This window comes from Loxodonta africana, chromosome 8 (genome assembly GCF_030014295.1).
Source record: "Loxodonta africana isolate mLoxAfr1 chromosome 8, mLoxAfr1.hap2, whole genome shotgun sequence".
In the NCBI taxonomy this organism is placed as follows: domain Eukaryota; kingdom Metazoa; phylum Chordata; class Mammalia; order Proboscidea; family Elephantidae; genus Loxodonta; species Loxodonta africana.
The window spans coordinates 99905357-99926713 of NC_087349.1; the positions used below are offsets into that span (position 1 = coordinate 99905357).

At 41.1% G+C, this 21357-nt stretch overlaps 1 protein-coding gene across 1 annotated transcript in view; it reads right to left on the reverse strand.

Moving 5' to 3' along the window:
- Nucleotides 1-21357, reverse strand: part of LOC100668333 (amphiphysin) — a 289557-nt gene that overhangs the window by 8319 nt on the left and 259881 nt on the right. Inside the window, exons 17-18 of the mRNA XM_003406912.3 lie at nt 2690-2899; nt 368-631 (exon numbers count right to left, since the gene is read on the reverse strand). Coding sequence (XP_003406960.1) covers nt 368-631; nt 2690-2899 — 474 coding nt within the window. The remainder of the gene's footprint in view (nt 1-367; nt 632-2689; nt 2900-21357) is intronic.

Genomic DNA, 21357 nt, shown 5'->3' on the forward strand with positions numbered 1-21357 from the left:
ATACTGATCCTATGGGACAGAGAAGAACTTCCCCATAGGGCTTCCAAGGCTGTAATCTTTACAGAAGCAGACCACCACATCATTCTCCCGTGAGCAGCTGGTGGGTGCCACCAACTTTTAGGTTAGCAGCCAAGTGCTTTAACCACTGAGCCACCAAGGCCGCCTGCTTTTTTGTCCAGTAGCATGGAGATCTTGCCATTTTACAATGTGATGTTAGCACGAAGAGAAAAGCAGTACAAAGAAAAAATACGTATTGCAAAGTAAATGTTGAAATCAGAGAATCAGAGGTTTGAACAAAAGGGACTCAAAGCAAAGGCAAGGCATATGGCTGTGAGATTTTAAAAAAGAAAAGAAAAAGAAAAAAGACCTTATAGAGAAAGCCAGGGGGCAATTCCTGAGAGGTGTCGCGTACAGGTCCTGACTGGTCAGCGTCTCCAGCCGGTGCCGAGGGGGCAAGTGGAGCATCCTCCTGGGCCTTCTGGTCCATGGCAGGCACTGTCTCACTGGTGGAGCCCAGGATAGCTGCCTCATCAGTTGCCTCTTTGGCTTCTGCGCCAACGATTATGTCGAGTTCTCCTTCCCCTTCATGGTTGGAAGCGGGCTCTATGATCACAGAAGGGATGACCTTCTCCTGGGGGAAGGAAACGTGGTGGTTCTGAGGGGGGCCTGGGAAACAAGACTTCCAGGTCTTCCATGACCTGCCTCAACCCCTCTCACAGCCTTCTTGGCTGCTGCCTCCTGCACTTACCCCGTGTGGCTAGATGCCTCGCTGTTCTCCAAACACAGCCCCAGCTGCCCTGCCTTTGGTCTGCCTTTGCCCTGCTTACATGGCCTCCTCTCAGTTCTTGGTGTGTACTAAAACCTTAGTGAGATAGCTCTTCTGGATCTAGAACAATCAAGCACTTTGGGGAGAGTGAGGTTTCTGTGCAAATTAGAAAAGTGATACCCATTGCCATCAAGTATATTCCAACTCCTAGAAACCCTACAGGACAGAAAGCTGCCCCACAGGGTTTCCAAGGCTGTAATCAAAAAAAAAAAAAAAAAAATTTTTTTTTTTTTTTTTAATCTTTACAGGAGCAGATCACCAGGTCTTTTCTCCCACAGAGTGACTGGTGAGTTCAAAGAGCTCACTTTTGGGTTAGCAGCCAAACGCTTAACCATTGCCTCACCAGGGCTCCTTGGAAGAGGGATAGGAGACTGAAGGAGAGGGTGCCTCTGAAGGTGTTGGGGAGGCAATCCTGAACCTGAACATAATAGGATGCCAAGGATAAGGCTCTGTGGGTCTCATGTTTGCGGTGGTCCATTCTTGTCCTGGTGAAGGCTAACACTTGTTTGAAGCTGACATTTAACTTCCTGTAATTCCTTTTTGCCCAGAGTCCAGCGGAACTTCTGAATAGCCTGAAATTACATGCTGGATTCAAATAGCTAGCCTATATTTGGGGACAATCAACTAGTCCCTTGTTTGTTGGTTATCACTGGAGCACACAATGCAGTTACTTCCTGAGGGGTTACCAGCTCTGCCATCTGTCTCTACTGCCCGGCGAAAAGCAAAACCAAAGGATCCAGGCCTCCTTTTCATTTTATTTAACAAAGATGAGCAATGAGGGGAGTTTCACCAGCATACGGAAATTCAGAGATGCTCATTGCCTTTCAGATCATGTTTTATATTTCCTAGGATACCAGTGGGCACAGCATTCCCATTCTTCAGTTTGGAGAAAACAATACACTCTGGTCAACAAGCACAGCAATATAGACACAAATACTCCCGGCATGGTGACAAGGAAATCTATTCTTTTGAGTTACTTCTCCAAATACCACTGTTATCTGCTGTTTTTCTAGTGGGAGGAAAGGAAAAATTCAGTTTCAGGCTTTAAACAACTCTTGAGATATTTGGGGGAATTTATTATGAACAAAATAATCACAGAAAGGAAAGCATAACATTAAGCCCACTATTCACTGTGACCTCCCACAATCGAGAAGGATCAACCAATGGGCTGCAGAAGAGCTGTCCCTGCATTGGGACCTGGGTCAGAGGCTCCCACAGTCATGGAGTATGTGGATCTCTTACCTCTGAACACTACTCTGAAGATGTGAAGAGCTACCTTCCTGGCCACCATGAGGGACTGAGGGCTAACTCCAACTCCATTTATGCATTTAGGGCTCATTTCCCTTTTAAAAGGGCAACATAAGGATGGACCCTTGGTGAAATGAGCCTAATGGTGAATTTGAAGCACTTTAGTAATAATAACCACCACAAAATGGTGTAATAATAGTAATATGTTTTAACTACTGAGTTCTCACCTTGTGCCTGCCACTGGCTATGGGTATTTTCTCACACAATCCCTACAACAGTCCCATGATTCAATCATACCCTCTTTCTTCTCCCTCCATTCTCATCCTCTGTATCCTGGGTGTCATTCCTTTTCTCTGTCATGTTATCCCATTATTTCCTTTTCCCTCCTCTGTGCTGAAGCCCAGTCAGCTGCAGGCACTGGGGGTCTGTGTGGGACCCAGAGGATGCTGGGACCACTCTCTCCGTGCACCCAATAAACTTTTTTGTTGGGATGGGGCATCACAAAATGGTGGCAAACCTATTCCACATCCAAAACCAGTTACCACCATTAACCAACAGACAAAGCATTCCAACTGACGCCATCTTCCCAGAACCCCATTTCACTAGAACCCTTACCTGAGGCACTGCAACTTCCATTTCTTCTGAAAGAGGTCTGTCACTATCCACAGCCTCTGTGGTTTCAGTATCAACCTTGGCCTCCTCTAAACGTATTTCTTCATCAGCAGGGAGAGCTGCCTTCTCTGTCTCTGCTTCCTCTACCAGGGAGCCCTCAGCTGCCGACATCAAGGTTCCAGGAGCCACATCAGCATCAGCTCCGGGCACAACCTGTAAAACAGGAACCAAGGCAGGTCATGTCTGCATCTTCATGGGTCTCAGTTAAGAGTCAAACCCAACCCTTTCACTTCTCTCCTCTCTGCTGAGGCTCATCAGACTTTGAAGCTTTCTTTGCAAATTTACGGAACCCCAGAATTCAGGTACAGCAGCATCTGCCATCTGTTTATCGAAAATTGGACTTCTTTCCTTCCTGGGAACACAACGATTCTACATTCCTCAGCCTTCCTTGCAGTTACATGTGGACAATGGAATTTGAGTAGAAACGACATAGACCACTCCTTAGCCAAGGCTTTAAGGTGTGGATGGTCCCCTCCACAAGCTCTTTCCATTTCTGTTGGCTGAAAGCAGATGATGATGACGTCCTAGGGGATGTGTGAGCCACAAGATAGAAAGGGTCTGGGCCCAAAACCTGGATCATAGAGGAAAACAACATATGAAAAGCATCCTCACCCCACAAAATCAGAATTTAGAAAAACCTGCATTTCAATATAAACTTTAAAATCTTCCTGGGAAAGGTCTCAAAACTTTAATCACATTCACCTAAAAAAAAAAGGTGTGGGGGTGGGGGTCAGAGTGGGGGGGGGGCTTTCTTAATGAGCTCTCATAAGAATAACGACAAAAAGAAAAATAATTTTTGTTATCAAATCTGCAAATATATTACACCACATGTATCTGCACTGCCATGTGTTTGTAAGCAAAATGCCAAAATCAGATTTTGAGCTTTTACTGGGAGAAGTAAAACAGAAAAAAAAAAAAAAAAAATTTAGAATTTCCTTTCTAAGCTCAGAACACAGTTAAAAGAAGAGTTTATGGGGTGTTTAAAACATGCAGGAATGAACTAAAAGAGTGCGGTCAGAAGTTCAGTATGAATAAATTGGTCTTGGAGTGAGTCCAGCTCTTTACCACAAGTCTAACAACATCATCTTAGGAGAGGTGATTTGAGAAGCTCAGATCAAAAGCCTGAGGAAGAAGGAGAATATTAGACTGATCTGATATGATATACCCAGGACACATATTTCAAAAACTGATTTGCTATCTGATGTGATTAGGATTACACATTGCTTTTCTTTATTGAATCAGTTTTACTCAGTTCATCCTATTAAGTTAGGAAAGCCTAATCCTGCCGATACTAACTCTCAAACACAGAATCCTGAAAAGGGCGATCACGTGTCAGTGTCTGTGGAGTGGGCATCAGAGATGGGAGAAGAACAGTACACACCAGACACCTAGACTCATGACAAGGAATAAAACAACCTTTCTTATGACTCAAATCTATAGGTGCTAGATTAAAGAAAAATAACCCATTGTTGAGTACATTATTTACAATGGTATTAGTTTGGGGATGAAAAATGTTAATAGCTATACTGTTCATTAGAAATGTTCATTTTCTAGAAATTAATTTCCCTCTCTTGTGAGAATTCTCTATTACGAGAATTTAACTCTCCAAGAAAAGTGTACAATGATCACACATGTAGCCGCTAGCCATGATAAACCATTTATTTCTTTTTTCTTTTTACCCTGTCATTAAAGTGCGTAGGTTCAGAGAAGCCACCCTTTTGCATGAATTTGTAACAGGCACGTATTTAAAGCGAATTAAAATGTTGATAATTATTGACGTGAGGTGACAGGTACTTTGATATTTATACTTTGCTAAATGACTGAAATTTCCATCATACACTTTATTGAAAAATTTAGGAGACTTACATATCTTGTTTTAAATAAACTCTGATCTTTTTTATGGATGTTATTGTTACCGTTACCAAAACCACCAAACCGAGCCCATTGCTGGTGAGTTGATTCCTACTCATAGCGACCCTATAGGACAGAGTAGAACTGCCTGATAGAGTTTCTAAAGAGCGGTTAGTGGATTGAACTGCTGACCTTTTGGTTAGCAAGCAAGTGCTTAGCCACTACGCGCCAGGGCTCCGACATGTACATACTGCTGTAACAGTCATTATGTTATTTGAGCATATTATCTATAAGCTACTCCCTAATAAATTATACATAAGTCCTTCCACACATGTGTTCCAAGCACATACTATTAGCAACTGAATTTTACTCTCAACTGAATTGACACTTTATCTCCAGAAGAGGGCATATTTCTGTGCAGAATTGAGTGTATTGCCAAAAGTAATATAACTCTCACCATAAAAGTAGAATGTTAATCGTTAGTCCTTAATTTATGTCTATCAATTGGTTTGTATCAGATTTTATTATTGCAAGACACACATCACCTTTCATTTGCTAAATAATTTAAACAGGCATTATTTGCTGGGTATGATTTAGACCTGGCAGTGTGGCTGCGGTAACGCCAGTACACCAGCAGGGGGAGGCCAAGGACTCCGTCTGACTAATGCTACTGACCCAGCAGAAGCAAGCACTCCTGGCTTCAGCCATTTACCTGGTCTCTGTCACAGAAAAAGGAATGGGGCATGTAGAAAATTGTTGGTAAGAAGGATGGCAAAAAAAAAGATCAGTAAAATATTAAAGTTAACAAAACAAGCAAAGGCAGGGTGTCAAGGAGACTGGCAGTTTGTAGAGATGAAAAGGCAAAGAATTTGAATGATGTTGGACAGGAGAACAAAGAAATAGTCCTCCCTTCTTCCCTGAACTCATTGATAATGAATTCCCATTTCTCTGTTAGTTGCTGTCCAGATGATTCGGACTCATGACGAGCCCACGTGTTCCAGAGTAGAAGTGCTCCATAGGGTTCTTCTTGGCTGTAATCTCTGTGGAAGCAGATCACCAGGCCCTTCTTCCATGGAGCTTCTGGGTGGGTTCAAACCGCGAAGCTTTAGGTTGGTAACCAAGCATAAACCATTTGGACCACCAAGGCGTCTTCCTATTTTGCTAGTCACTGCTTAATTAATACTTTGATTTTATAGACTTAAGAACATGACATAAACAGAAAAGATTGTCTACTATCTGTGTCGCCTCACATCCGTCTGTTTCCGTCATCAGTCTAGTAATCACAGGGCTTTAATTTCCCCTTCGTAGCGGGAACCTACTCCACAGTTTTGCTCTTACCAAGTATTTTCAATGTATCCTTACTGACCCTAACAACAGAACAACATAAAATTACGATGGAGAATAAGGAACCCATTTGCTCAGATTAGGAGATAGCTTAGATGAAACCAGGAAAGATTGAAAAGATTTTCAGAGATAGAGTTATTTCTCTTTTTTATGGTTATCTTTATGCATTCCAATTTGTTAGCTATTTGTAGGCTTGGGAAAGAAAAGCATTTTCTAGGTTCTGCTTGCTGCAGTAGATGTTACTACCTGCTAAGAAAAACCACAATGATACATGACTGCTATTTGCCTTTTTTTTTTTTTTAAGTATTATCCAGGGAGACCAGAGGACAGAATATACTGAAGGTATTTCAAGCCTTTGATATTCAATCCTATTACATTTCAATGTCATTAAATTTTAAGAGAAACGGCATTATCCCATCTTTTCACAAAACTGTACTATTTGTTGGCCCAATGAAAACACCTAACACGAAGAGAGATTAAACAAGTGTTCACCCATCTCAGGCACTTGCTGCTCCCTCTATCTCCAAGGTCCCCGAGACACAGGCCCTACATCTACTGATAATTTGCATTTTAATCACTCAGAAATCACTAGGTCCAGCATAGAACACTTCTTTGGAGTTGCTGAGCTGCACCATACAGACCTCACTGCCTTCCCACCTTCTGCCTCCAAAATCTCCTTGGTGGAAAGCAAATGTGATTAGAGCATTCGTGTCAGGGTCCTTTAAACATCAATAGCTGCATTAGCAAAAATTTCTGGAAGTGGAATTAAATGAATGCAATTCTCTGATGGCCTGAGTATCAATCCTGCAAAAGGGGTGACATAAAACTAGCCAGTCCCTCTAGAAGATGGTGCGGTGAAAGCAGGTCACCAACGACTTAGATCCCATATAAGTAAGGGCAGTGATAGGCTACAAGAGAATTTGTCACCGCTGGACATCGTGATCATTGCAGACATGGTAGGTGGGTTCCCCTTGTTCCATTTTATTCCCCATACAAAGATGCTTAGATGTCCTTTTCAGAACAGGGGCTGGGGAGGAATTCATAGACTGTCTACACACAACCATCTGTCTTGAATCCCCACCTGTATGTGTAAAAGGATGTACTGGGGTTAGAGTACATCCTTCTTTAGAGCACAAGGCCTGGTGGCACCGTGGTTAATGCAGCTTGGGTGCTAACCGAAAGGCTGGCGGTTCAAACCCACCAGCTGCTTCAGGGGAGAAACATGTGGCAGTCTGCTTCCATAAAGATTACAGTCTTGGAAACCCTGCAGGGCAGTTCTACTGTGTCCTATAGGGTTGCTATGAGTTAGAATGGAATTGATGGCAATGGGTTTGGTTTTTCTGGGCTTGGTGTTAGAGCCCAAAATGGCCTGGATGCCTCAGAAAGCTGCTCCCATATTCATGCGAGGCTCGATGCCAGTCACCTTGTCTCTGCGGTGAGGATGGATGGAAATCTCACATGTTTGTCTGTGCCTGACTCAGCTATTCTGCTTAAAGAACCCATTCATGCTTCGGAATAGGGGAAATTCTCCTGAATTTTAGCAGTTTTTTGGCAAATGTTTATAAAATTCAGACTACTGAACCTTTTACTCTTTTTGTATATTTAACTATAAAGAACATTAAAATGGAAAATAAAAAGTATGTAATGGTGACTCTAATAGCATTTTTTAAAAATGTTTTCAGCTTTCTCATACGATTTTCATTTATGCACTCCTGGGCACAATTCAATTTCATTAAAATACTCCTGGAATAAATGACACAAATGATAAGAATGTAAGACATAGAGATATTTAATTTTAACCCAATGATTTTATTTCATGACTAAAGGATATTTTATTCCAGAATCAGAGTGGCAATCCTGCTGAAATTTGCTCTTGGCAGAAGCACTTGACTGAAAGATGATTGAATTCTAGGCTTATTAATATACCCCCACGTGAAGAATAATAATTCTGATCCACGGACGGGCTTCTGCTTGACAGTTTTAATATGTGCACATTCTGTAGCCCACGGGAAACACTGACATTTACTGTGAATCTACAATTTTCCAGGCACTATTTCAGAGAGTTCACGTTTATTGCATATTATTCTCCTAACAACCTATGAAATATTATCCCTATTTCCTAGATAAGTTAATCAAAGCTCTGAGTTTAAGTAACTCACCAAAAGTCAATAAACCAGGATTGGAACACAGTTACATCTAACTCGAAATTCTGTGTTCTTTTGCACCATCCCACATCCAAGAAGAAAACTCATCTCTCAAATCAGCGTTCCACCGTGATCCTGAAACCTGAAGTGCTTCCTACAGACCCACAGTTCATGACAATTCCCAAGCAAGCGATGTTTAAAGAATGTGACTGTATTCTTTTTTTTTTTTTGTATTTACTATATATGCCTCTGTGGAAATGTTTTTAAATTCAATTTATTTGTTTTTAATTTTTTTTTTTGTACTTTAGATGAAGGTTTACAGAGCAAACTAGTTCCTCATTAAACAATTAATACACATATTGTTTTGTGACATTGGTTGCCAACCCCATGACATGTAAACAATCTCCCTTCTCAACTTTGGGTTCCCTATTACCAGCTTTCTTGGCGCATCCCGCCTTCTCGTCCTTGCCCCTGGGCTGGTGCTCCCATTTAGTCTCATTCTGTTTTATGGGCCTGTCTAATCTTTGGCTGAAGGGTAAACCTCAGGAGTGACTTCATTACCGTGCTATCAGGGTGTCTGGGGGCCATACTCTCGGACTTTCTCCAGTCTCTGTCAGACCAGTAAGTCTCGTCTTTTTTGTGTGTGTGAGTCAGAATTTTGTTTTACATTTTTCTCCAGCTCTGTCCAGGACCCTCTATTGTGATCTCCGTCAGAACAGTCGGTGGTGGTAGCTGGGCACCATCTAGCTGTGCTGGACTCAGTCTGGTGGAGGCTGTGGTAGTTGTGGTCCATTAGTCCTTTGGTCTAATCCTTCCCTTGTGTCTTTGGTTTTCTTCATTCTCTCTTGCTCCAGACAGGGTGAGACCAGCGGAGTATCTTAGATGGCCGCTCACAGGCTTTTAAGACCCCAGATGCTACTCAGAACGTGACTGCATTCTTACAAGCAGTCAGTGCACTCACCTACACTCTTGGTGTGTTAATCTTCATAGTGAGATACCTAGATTATAAATAGCTTTTTTTCCTTAGTCGTGGACATGTACAATCTGGGCCCCCATCAAACATGTCATGCAGTCCCTCCGAATCAATAGCAAATTATGTGATAAAGTGATAGCAAGAAGAGTTGGGTTGGATGGAATGTCTCTGCATGATTCTTGCCAGCAATCCTGCAGATTGCATTGCCGAGAAGGACAGGTGCAGAATGGGAACGGCGGAAGGAAAACTATCCAATCTCCACTTCATTTATCTGTGGCATTTCAAGTTACAAGTGAGAAACTTTAGAATTGGGCACTTGGGCATTCATAACTATGTTTAGAAGTGAGTGATTAATGTGATCCCCAAGCTAGAGGGACCCCAGGGCTTATCTAGTCCAATGTTCTCATTTTAAAAGTCAGGAATATGCTGGAGTAGGAGCAGCATGGGACACGGAGCTGGGCGTCAGGGTTCTAGTTCTGCCTCTTCGGCTAATTAGTTGTGGAGCTGCAGCAAACCCCTGTACCCTTCTGGGCCCAGCTGCATAAACTCACTGAAAAAGTGACAGAAGGAGAGACTTGTTACAGTGGGAATCAGCTACAGCCACTCTTGCCTTTTCCTGACCATCCCTTATTCTGAATCCTACTTGAGTTCTTGACTTATCTGAAGATCTTGGCATTTGTATGAAAATACAGAATTTTCTTCAGGATTCATGTCAAAGAAAAGCCCAAGAGACAGCTAGGGTCCACAGTAATCATTATGGCCCCAAAGAGAAGATTCTTGTACTAAGACACAGGCAGGTGTCTGGTACGCTTCACATGGCTTGCCTTTAAAACACCACAGGCCATAATTTCCTTCAGTGTGACTGTAGGGGTGAGCTCTCCCATACAATGCTGGGTCCCCAGTGGGGCTCCTTTCAAAGATGGTACCTCATATTGCAAACTTCATTTGACACATTTATGTGTTTCCTTTCTAATAAAGAAATTTAGTGTTGTTGTTTGTTTTCCCCTGACCTTCATCTCAATCATCTTTTTCAATCTACTCTCCTAGTACTGCCTGCAGTCCCATCATAAACCCTCAGCAGCCAGGTCCCAACGCAACTCAGCTGCTGGCAGCAGTGTTGCCATGGTAACATCGTTAGCATTAGCAATACAACTCTTTAAAAATTAAGGTCTACTTCAGAATGCCGAAGTTAATGAAGTTTTGGCTAATTTGGCCTTTAAGGTCATGGTAGAATATCCCACAGTGACATATATCAATATTTAAAGCTTTGGTTAAAGATTTATTTGCAAAGTGTAGGAGAGAAGTGGACAGGAAAAGTTGATTTGCTTTTTGAAGGTAAATATCATGCATTTGCACTCTCAGAAATAAAGAGATTAGCAAGTATTAGTTTTGGGACCAGCGACAATGGACAGCTCGATAGGGGTTGCAAATTGTTTGTTTAAAAGTTTATATAAGAAAGGTGTCTTTACAGCACAATAAACGTATTACCTTGCCTAGCTACATTATCTCTGAAAGATATGTAAATTGTTTACGGCTACTACTCAAATTGCCTTCTTGTGAGTGGGTCCAGGGTGGGGTTGGCAGAATGCAGAGACATATCCAATGCCAGACATACCCAGAGATTAGACCAAGACATGGTGATCTGCAAATCATCTAAATGTCATGCTCTGTTGATAACACACCCAACCCCCACCCTGCCCAACACAACATGCACCTCATGGGGCAGCCTGGGACCTGACCAGATGGCAGTGTGGGGCCTGAATCTTGAAGAGGGGTATAGGCAGCTGACAGTCACACTTGTAAGACCCAACTGCTAACCCTCTCATTTCACAGGCTTTGAATAGTACATGGATTGGTAAGTAAAACCCACTCTATGATGTTTTGTCACCCCACTGCCTAGCCAACAGAGCCTGGGGTTGGGGGGGAGCCATAAACAAAGGGTGCTCTCATCACCACAAAGAATTTGGAAACCCTTATTTGTAAAATAATAATTTGTAGATTTTTGAGAACAGGAAGAGAATTTAGAATTTATCAGGCCCAACCTTCTTAAAGTAGAGATGAGGAAATGGAGGCATGGAGGGTTAAAATGATTTGCCCAAAGCCATTCATTAGCCATAGATCCAATTCACCAGACTCCCAGTTCAGGGCTCTTTCTAATGCAGCCCCATTGGCACCCATCTGTGCCAATGTGGGGGATTAAGACATAAACAGCCTCTGAGGAGCTCAAGGTTGAGGTTGCACGAGAGTTTATATCTCACTTTGGCTCTGCACCTACAAACCAGGGACAATGCTCAAGTCTAGACAATAGTTACGGGATGCTCTGATGGAGAGATGCCCACACCCTGATGGAAATTTCTCATGAAGGAGAGATTTCAGTCTAGTTGTGACCCTGATAGCCTCAGTTAGATTTTATATGAAATTAATTGATAAATGTACTTTTGTAGAACCGTTTTTTTTTTTTTTTTTTTTTAAAGGACATAGAATAGCCTAGAATAGTCAAGACATGGATATTTATGGATTAAAATGCCAGGATCTGAGTTCAACATCATCACTTTCTGGGTATGTGATCTTGGTTAAACTATTTAATCTCCCCATGCCTCTATTTCCTTCATCTGTAAAATGGGAGTAACAAGACCTAAATAACGCCTATGTCGTGGGATTGGTGTGAGATAATACATGTAAGATGCTGACACTCAGTAATACCTATTAAGATATGGCCTCAGTTTACTCTCTCTTAACTCTCTTAGTATTTTAGTCATACGGTCAAGCCACACAGTAATTTGCAAATGGCAGCATCTGCGCTGCTTGAGACCCCATATTGGAACAGAAGGTAATTTCAGGTGTTATGGATTGAACTGTGTCTCCCTAAAATATATGTTGAAATCCTAACCCCTGTAAACATGACCCTGTTTGGAAACAGGGGTTTTCTTTTGTTCTCTTAATGAAGTCATGTTAAAGTAAAGTAGGGTAATCCTAAACCTAATCCCTTCTGAGTTATAAAAAGAGCAGGATAGACACAGAGAAACCCAAGGGGAAGACAGATGATGTGTCAGGACCTATCTATAAGCAAGGAAACCCTGGTGGCGTAGTGGTTAAGTGCTACGGCTGCTAACCAAAACGTCGGCAGTTCGAATCTACCAGAGGTGTTCCTTGGAAACTCTATGGGGCAGTTCTACTCTGTCCTCTAGGGTCGCTATGAGTTGGAATCGACTCGATGGCAGGGGGTTTGTTTTTTTTTTTAGTATCTATAAGCAAAGGAACACCTAGGATCACCGGCAGACATTAGAAACTAGGAGAGAGGCTCACAGAAGGAATTGACATAGCTAAGACCGTGATTTTGACTTTTAGCCTCCAGAACTGTGAGAAAATAAATTTCTGTTCTTTAAAGCCAACCACTTACGGTTTTTCTGTTACAGCAGCACTAGGAACCTAAGACATCAGGAAAAGGAGAAGGTCTCTGATCTCAAATAAAGCAGTTTCCCGATCGTACTTATTATGGTCCTAGCTAATGTTCATGGAGGACTAATAAGGAGTCATCCATGTAAAGGTCTGGAGGTGTTGAGGTAATGGACAGAACAAGGAAGAACAACAAGTGGAGGCAGAACTTCAACACCCACCAGTCTGGACCTTCAGTTCCATATTACCCATGAACTGAATAAATCTCAGCACTCTCACCCACAGAAAGAGAGGGCTGAGTCAGTAGAACAAACCTCTAAGGCTCTTCCACATTTAAATTCTAATCTATGTGGTGGGTGTGGGCTTCATTTTTGTGGGAAAGCTATTGTCTAAGTACAGCTGTCCTTTTAACACGTGAATGAGTCTGGCCTTATGTTGTTGTTGTTAGGTGCCATCCAGTTGGTTCCAAGTCATAGTGACCTTATGTACAATGGAATGCAACACTGCCTGGTCCTGTGCCATCCTCACAATCTTTGCTATGTTTGAGCTCATTGTTGCAGCCACCAGGTCAATCCATCTCATTGAGGGTCTTCCTTTTTTTCACTGACCCTCTACCTTACCAAGCATGATGTCCTTCTCCAGGGACTGATCCCTCCCGATAAATGTCCAAAGTATGTGAGACACAGCCTCGCCATCCTTGCTTCTAAGGAGCATTCTGGTTGTACTTCTTCCAAGACAGATTTGTTCATTCTTTTGGCAGTCCATGGTACATTCAATATTCTTTGCCAACACCACAATTCAAAGGCATTGATTCTTCTTTGTTCTTCCTTAGCCATCGTCTGGCCTGCCCATGTATATGGGGTGGTTAAAAACACCATGGCTTGGAAAAGGTGCACCTTAGTCTTCAAGGTGACATCTTTGCTTTTCAACACTTAAAAGAGATCTTTTGCAGCAGATTTGCCCAATGCAATGAGTCTTTTGATTTCTCGACTGGGGCTTCTGTGGGTGTTGACTGTGGATCCAGGTAAAATGAAATCCTTGATAACTCTGATGTTTCCTCCACTTATCACGATGTTGCTCATTGGTCCAGTTGTGAGGCTTTTTGTTTTCTTTATGTTGCGACATACTCCGTACTGAAGGCTGTGGTCTTTGATCTTCGCTAGGCACTAGGCACTCAGAATGTTCAAACAGACTCTTCAACAGTGAAGAATAATCTGGATCCTGATGCTCATATTCATATATAATTATAATACCATTCTGAATAAATAATTATCTCACAAATCCTCACTTCGGCCTGTTTGGAAAGAGATCTTGGACTTTTAGATCCCAGAAGGAGGGGAAATGCTTCATGTGTGCTGCCACTGAGCAGTTGGCAAGGGGTTAATGCATCCTCAATGTCAGCTATATATCAAAACAGCAATGCCCCCATTTTCCAGATATGAAAACTGACCACCTCAGGTCAACCTGCACTGTGAGGTGTGGGGAGTTGTCCACCATCTTTTTGTGCCCTTCATGTTCTTCTTGGCTAACTTCATCTCCCCCCTGTGACTTGGTGCAATGGCAGAGAAAAAGAAAGATCCAGGCCCACCTGCTCACCTGTCTTTGTTTTCCTTCTACATTACCTCAAAGGAGGGTGCAGCTGAGGGTCAGGGCCAGTTCTCTGTACAACCACATCTCCCTGGCAATGAAAATGGGAACAGTCCCTATCTAGGGGACCCTAGATGAAAGTTCCTAAATAAAGTCTTCTCAGAGAGGATAATAAATTGTGATTGGACACCAGCTTCTTCAGGAACCAAGCAGACATTTGTGTTGATGGGGATCTAAAAGAGACTGAGTCCCTCATCATGAGGTAACACTGGAAACTAAGGTGCTTATCTTCTGTATCTGCTGCCAGCCACTTCTCAGCATGCAGGTTTCATCTACTTCTGCTCACTTTTCATGATGAAAATGACAATAACGATGTCATCAAACTGTCATTGATTGAGGAACCGCTATGTCCCAGATGCTGAACTAGTTGCATGTATTATTTCTAAGCCCTCATAGGAAACTTCTGAGGTAGGTATTTTTACATTTGAGGCAACTGAGGCTAAGATCTCTTAGAGCTACTGTAAAGAAAAATGAGAAAATTGGCACTGCTTTTGATCAGAGTAAGTACTTGCTTTTCCTAAATTGAAAAAGTAAATTACTTAAATGGAAGCAAAGAGAAATAAAATGATCTTATATTTATATTTAAAGAAATCAGTTTACAGTCCCTTTCAGGACTAATATAGAGACATACAACAAATTAATCAACAAATTAATGAACTAGAGTTTAAAAGGCATCTATTATATACCCTGTTCTGTACTGGGCACTGGGGGAAAAAGAGAACAAGTGCAAAGGGACACTGACAATGTAATTAATTCAGTCAAATTTAGAGAAAAATAATAATTTCTATATATAACCATTTCCAAGGTTCTCATTAATACGTATATGTGTATTATTATATACATATTATACTATACATATATAAATGTGTGTACATATATATTCACATATATACGTACATATATATATTTAATGCAGGTACTCCCCAACTTACGACAGGGTTCCATTCCAATGACTAAATCATGAATCAGTTCTGGCAGAAGTCAAATACCTCTTATTGTTCTTTTTAGTTTTCCTTATTATTGCCTTTTATTATGAATATCTTTATGAATCCAGTCTTTATTTGTCTTTGGGGGGTGGAAACATTACATATAAACATCTAAGAATGATGACATCAGCAAATTACATGCTGCAACACTGCATGTAGTATACACTACTAACGATAAGACGTACAAAAAAGATGGTTGTAAGTGAGGTTCACTGTAACTCGAATACATTGTAAGTCGGGGATACGATATGTATGTATGTGTGCGTGTTTGTGTGCATGCACGTGTGTGTTTCTTGACAATTTCATTTAAAGTGTGCTTTATCATGAGCACTTAGAGTTGAAAGATAATCTACGTTAATAAAGAACAAACAATAAATCAAGCTCCCTGGCTTCCTCTGATCTTTAGTGCCATCCTCTGACATATTAAGAGATTACACCTCGAGGTGCTGTTAAATCCCTGGTTCTACGTGTTAACTCTGTACAAGCAGAAAACTCAAATGCTGTTTCCCGTGCACACGGCTGTCACAGAGAGATACCTCAACCGCAGTTTAATGATGATCCCAACCATTAGTCTGTGAGAACAATGATAGCAGGAGCCATACGTATTGACTGCATCACTGTATCCTCAGTTTAGAACAGAGCCTGACGCCTAAGAAGGACACAAAAATATGTGTCAATGAGTGAAGGAAATGAGTACGTGTACCCTATTCGAGCAGACAGACAGACTTCTAGTAAAGATGAACCTGATAGATTACAGCCTGACATTTCTAATTGGTATATATTTGTTGATTGAACTGGTCTTGGCAAGTCAACTTATACATAATTTTTTTTTAATATACGCACAGGAAAATCAAAAGAAGTCCCCAAAATAATGGTTCAGATTTCATCTTCCATGTCTCTAACAATTCTAAAAACACTTTTATCTCAGTCTTTTCCCCACTTATGTGTTTGAAAATTAGATGAATCCTAAATTTCATTACAGTACTTTTTTTTTTTTTTTAAATCAACAGCGGGGAGGGGAAGGGTACTGGTCCAATTTATCATTTGAGCAAAATACAAAAGCTGACAGAAACTTAAGATAAAATTAAAATGAGCCTCTATGTAAGAACATGGAATGGGTAAAAATTTATTTTCTGGAAGGAGATGACATGCATGGTAAATGCTCAATTATAAACAAAGAATACATTATGATTTGGATTTACAATCATCTTTATCTGCTTTCTAACCTAATTCTCTGACATATATACTGAAACACATATTGAAATCACTTTTCCCTGAAGAATACTCTGTCTGTTTACATAACATAGAAGCATCAGGGGAAAGAGAAGTAACGGTGTTGGTTACTGATGCATCTTACAGATACATTGGTGAAATCTCGTGCTGCTGGGGGGTGGATAAAGACAATACTCACTAGGAGGAGAATAAAACAATGAACAAAAATGTAATAATTAAGCCTTTCTTGAAAGCTTCAGATTTCACTGTGAACCTCTGCTAGAATTTCTGGTTTTGAAAATTACATTTGCCTCTCTTTTACGAAACTGCCAAAAACTTTACCTCAGATGAAATGCGGTCTGTCAAGACTTGAACTAATAACTGTGTGCTGACATTCAAGCAGCAAAAAGGATTACCTCAAAAGGTCACGTCAGCCCAGTCTTGACTGATGACAGCTGCAGCCAGCCTGTTAATTAACGCTGGGGACACACACGGATTTTTATGCTTTTACAACTAAATATCACACATCTACTGATAGAAGGGGCCTTTCTTCAGGGGAAAAAAAAAAACCCTAATATTATGATTTTAGCTTAGCTTACTATGTTCAGAATAAAGAAGTCATAAATCTACTTTAGAGAACAAAAATACATTCTGTATAATTTTTTCCCCCAAAGAAGAGGGAGAATAACAATTGATTTTACCCAAGTGCGTCTATTTTAAAAATATGGAAGGTAGAGACTTTTGAGAGCATTAGGCAAATCGAACTGTGGCCCTTCTTAATTAACATGATCTCTGTGATTTTTTAGTCCATAGATAGAGAATGAATGGCCCACACTGAACTTGACCTGGTGTTTTTACAGCCCCTGTGGGTCTTAGTAGGTATATGAATCCTTCATAAGACCTTCCAAGTTGCCTTACATTTCACAAGGATATAGACTGTTGCTTCTATAAAGTTCACCTACAAAACTTAGGAAAAAGGTAATTTCTGAATGAAGAATTCTTCCAAATATCTCTTTACCTAATATTAGGAAAGTTGATTTTAGTCATGGCTGATGCCTGTGCCATAAAAAATACAGGTTATTAAATATTGTTAATATAACCCTTCATTAAAAGGGTTATAAATCATATATATGAACTACCTGGAGTCCCTGGGTGGAGCAAACGGTAAAGTGTTCGACTACTAACTGTAAGGTTGGTGGTTTGAACCTACCCAGAGGCACCGTGGAAGACAGCCCTGATAATCTGCTTCCAGAAGGTTACAGCCTTGAAAACCCTGTGGAGCAGCTCTACTCTGGGCATTTTGGGTGGCCATTAGTCAGCATCAACTCAACAGCAACTGAAAACAACAACCCAGCACATAGTGGAAAAAAAAAAAAACAACCCACTGACGCCGAGTTGATTCCAACTCACAGCAACTCTATAGGACAGGGTAGAACTGCTGCATAGTGTTTCCAAGGCTTTAAATCTTTATGGAAGCAGACAGCCACATCTTTCTCCTGTAGAGCGGCTGGTGAGTTCAAACTGCCAACCTTTTGGTTAGCAGTTGAGTGCTTTAACCAAGGGCTCCTCAGCACATACTAAGTAACCGATAATTGGTTGCTGTTAATATTGTTCATTGGAAAACTACTTGGAAGCTGACAAAAAACAAGAACCTACATATGAGTTTATTAATATAAGGGTGGGTGTGAGAGGTATGTGGTTGTGGCATTCTGAGAGGGGGTCCTGGAGGATAAACACTGGAGCCTGGATTTAAGACATTAGCTGGGCTAGTCCACACCTCCCATCTTCTACACAACATCAAATGTCCCTGCTCAAAACCATGGGCATTACTGCACTAATTCTTACACAGCGTAGTCTGGGGCATGGAATCAGTGTAGTTTTTAAAAGCACCAGTGAAGATGAAGTCTGTGCTGCTACTCAAAATTGGAAACTGAGGGCTTATCAAAATTAAAGCAATTTTCCCTCAAAGCCTAAATCGATACATTTCTAATTCTTGACATTTTCCATATTCTTTTAAAAATCAATGATCTCCTTAATTAGAACATCAAGCAACATTTATGTTGTAACGTTCCCTTCCTTGGTGACTTAGATAAGCTTAAGTTTAACAGGAGTGGACAGTCACAATCTGACACCGAACGAACTGCTCCCTCTGCGCTGGATTGTTGAGGTCACTAATGAATCTAAGAGCAACGAGAAGACAAATGCCAGATGCTGAAGCAAGGAGCCTCCACACGCCCCCTGCACAGTCCATGTAAGCAGGGCTTGTAGGAGAGACTTGATACAGCAGAATACATTTCTGGTTTTCCCTAAATGACTTGGTCCAACTCTATGTCTTCAGATGGAAAATATAATCATTTTCTTTCAGTCGTTCTTCATTTGTATTCCCCATCACTGTCTTTCCCTATTGTTTGTTTTTCTACTTTATTAATGAACTATACACTGGACAGATGACATGGCCCTTTTCTCCCTAAAACGGCCTAGGGCAACAACACTAAGAAATACAACATTCATTTTTCTAGTTATCTCATCTGGGCAATGTAATTTTTGGTAATAGGGAGACTGGTGTCCTTATTCACGTAGATTCTATGAAGGCTGTAGCACAGCCTCTCGAAATTCTCAGAAGACCTTTTGTGGAATTTCAGAAATAAACTTTTTTTCACTCTCCATGGGTATTTCAAAGTAAAGTTTCCTTGGTATTATTCTACACTATCATGGATATTTCACTACTCATTTCAAGTACGTAGAGTCCATCCCCAGTGTGTGGGTGTAGTGTGGTACATGGTTGCAAGGCCACGGTAAGGGAATAGGTTGCTAGTCAAACAGATCTGAGCTCCTGTCCTAGCACAGAATTCATCCTCAAGCTCCCTCTTATTATAAGAGCCGGCCCCAGAATTGGTTTTGAGCAAGTGGTTGTACACATAGGAATCCCTGCGGATGCATGGATTTGTAATTATGGGATTTCAATTCTTTGTTGGGCCTTAATGAACCTATATAACATTAATATTGTAAGTAATAAGTGTATAAGTCTTTTATCTCTCTGGTTAAATTAATTCCTAGATGTTACTGTAAATGGAACTGCTTCCTTAATCTCCTTTTCAGATTGCTCATTGCTGCTGTATAAAACGCCTACTGATTTTTCAGCATTGGCCTTGTATCCTACCATTTTGCTGAATTCATTTATTAGCTCTAATAGCCTTCTTGTGAATTCTTTGGGGTCTTCTATATGTAGGATCATGTCACCTGCAAAAAGGGATAGTTTTATTTCTTCCTTCCCAATTTGGATTCCTTTTATTTCTTTTTCTTGACTAATTGCTCTGGCTAGAACCTCTGGGACAATACTGAATAGCATTGGTGAGAAGCATCCTTATCTTGTTCCTGATCTTAAGGGGGAAGTTCTCAGTCTTCAATATGCAGACACAACCAGCAAAGTTATTAATATATCTGGTTATCACCTGAAGGTTGGCCCCTAATTGAAGGCATTTCTCCAGCCATCACAAGGCAAGGACAGCATTTTCAGGTCTGATTCTTTGAGAATTCTACAACCTACCTACCATGAATAGGAGAGTATCAAAGGCCACCTTTTCAGAGAGCCAAGACTGTGGCTACATGGCAATTTTTCTAGATCATAAGGTCAGTTCTCTGGAGATTCTTCCTTTTAAGAAATAAAAGGAACGAAAACAATTTGAAGCTGGGGAGCCCTAGCAGACATGGAGCTGGTTTGGCCCCATGAGGCATGGATGAGAAGGGATAAATGAGATGATGGGATAAGCATGGTTGTGACAGGTGAGGCCGATGGAGGGTGGAAGAGAGGTGGTGCTCACCACTGCCTCCTCCACTGGCTCCTCAGCCCGAGTGTCCAATCCAGGTTCCAGGCCACCAGCAGGTGTAGCAGCAGCAAGGGGCTCCTCTGCTTTTGGCTCTGTGGGTGGAGCCTGTTCAGATGAAGCCTTTGTTTGTTTTGGGGGTTAGAGGAAAAAGACGCAACATGTGAACAGAGAATATGACAGAATACTGGACAATTAAGATTTCATTTATCATCCCATAGGTAACTAGCTTCATTAAAACTGTGCTGGTAAAAAAAAAATCCCCAGTATTGCCATCGTGAGTCTTTATAGAATTAAAAAGTCTAGAGATGGACTCTAATGAAGCTTCTGGTTTTACCATCATCAAGAACTGGCATTTCTCTTGAAGTTAGGCAAAGACTTACCAATGGGCTACACATTTTACTTATATGCATCATTCTGACTACTTACTTCCCTATTTAGCAGAGAGAACAAGAGAGAAACCCTACGAGCTCCCACATGTGCCAGTTGGAGGGAGTGAGGAAGAAACCACGGGTACACAGATCTATTGATATACACAGCACCAAAATATCAAGGGGTCAGCCAATCTTCAAATTAAAATGAAGCAATTTTCATTAGTTAGTCACAATGGAGCTATTGGGTCACTTCCAAAGCTAAGAAAAAGAGGCTCAGCGACCTGGAAAGTAGCCACCCCATCACTACTGCTTTGTGGTAACTTCCAGTTCAGTCCCTCATTCCCCTCCTCCCTCTAACAAAATCCTGAGCAAAGAGTTTACTTCATTTAATCAACTAATTATTTAAGAAGCCTCAGGGCAGAACTCTCTGTCGTATCACCCTTCTAGTTGTGCAGGCAAGAGAAAGGTCTTTTAGTTCTACTAGGACCACTCCACAGAGAGACTCATCCTGATTCCAATTATATGCTGAATAAGATCTCTAGCATCTCTTAGCACAAGATTGTTTTAAAACTAGGAATAATAAAACAACTACAGGCCATTAAAAACATCACGTTAATCCCTGTCACCAAAGCCACTGCAAATGTTCCTCTTTTTCCCATTTTTATTACTATAAATTGGCATATTTGTTTAGTATGATTATTTCATTAAATGGATGGACACTAGAGGGCTCATCAAGGTCCTTTTCCATCAGAACACTTGAGCTGTAAAAAAATTAAGAAGTGTTTTGCCAAAGGAGTAAGAAGTCTTTGATTAACACTTTGGAGAAATCACTAGCTTCGACCAGATTCTCAGCATAAGCA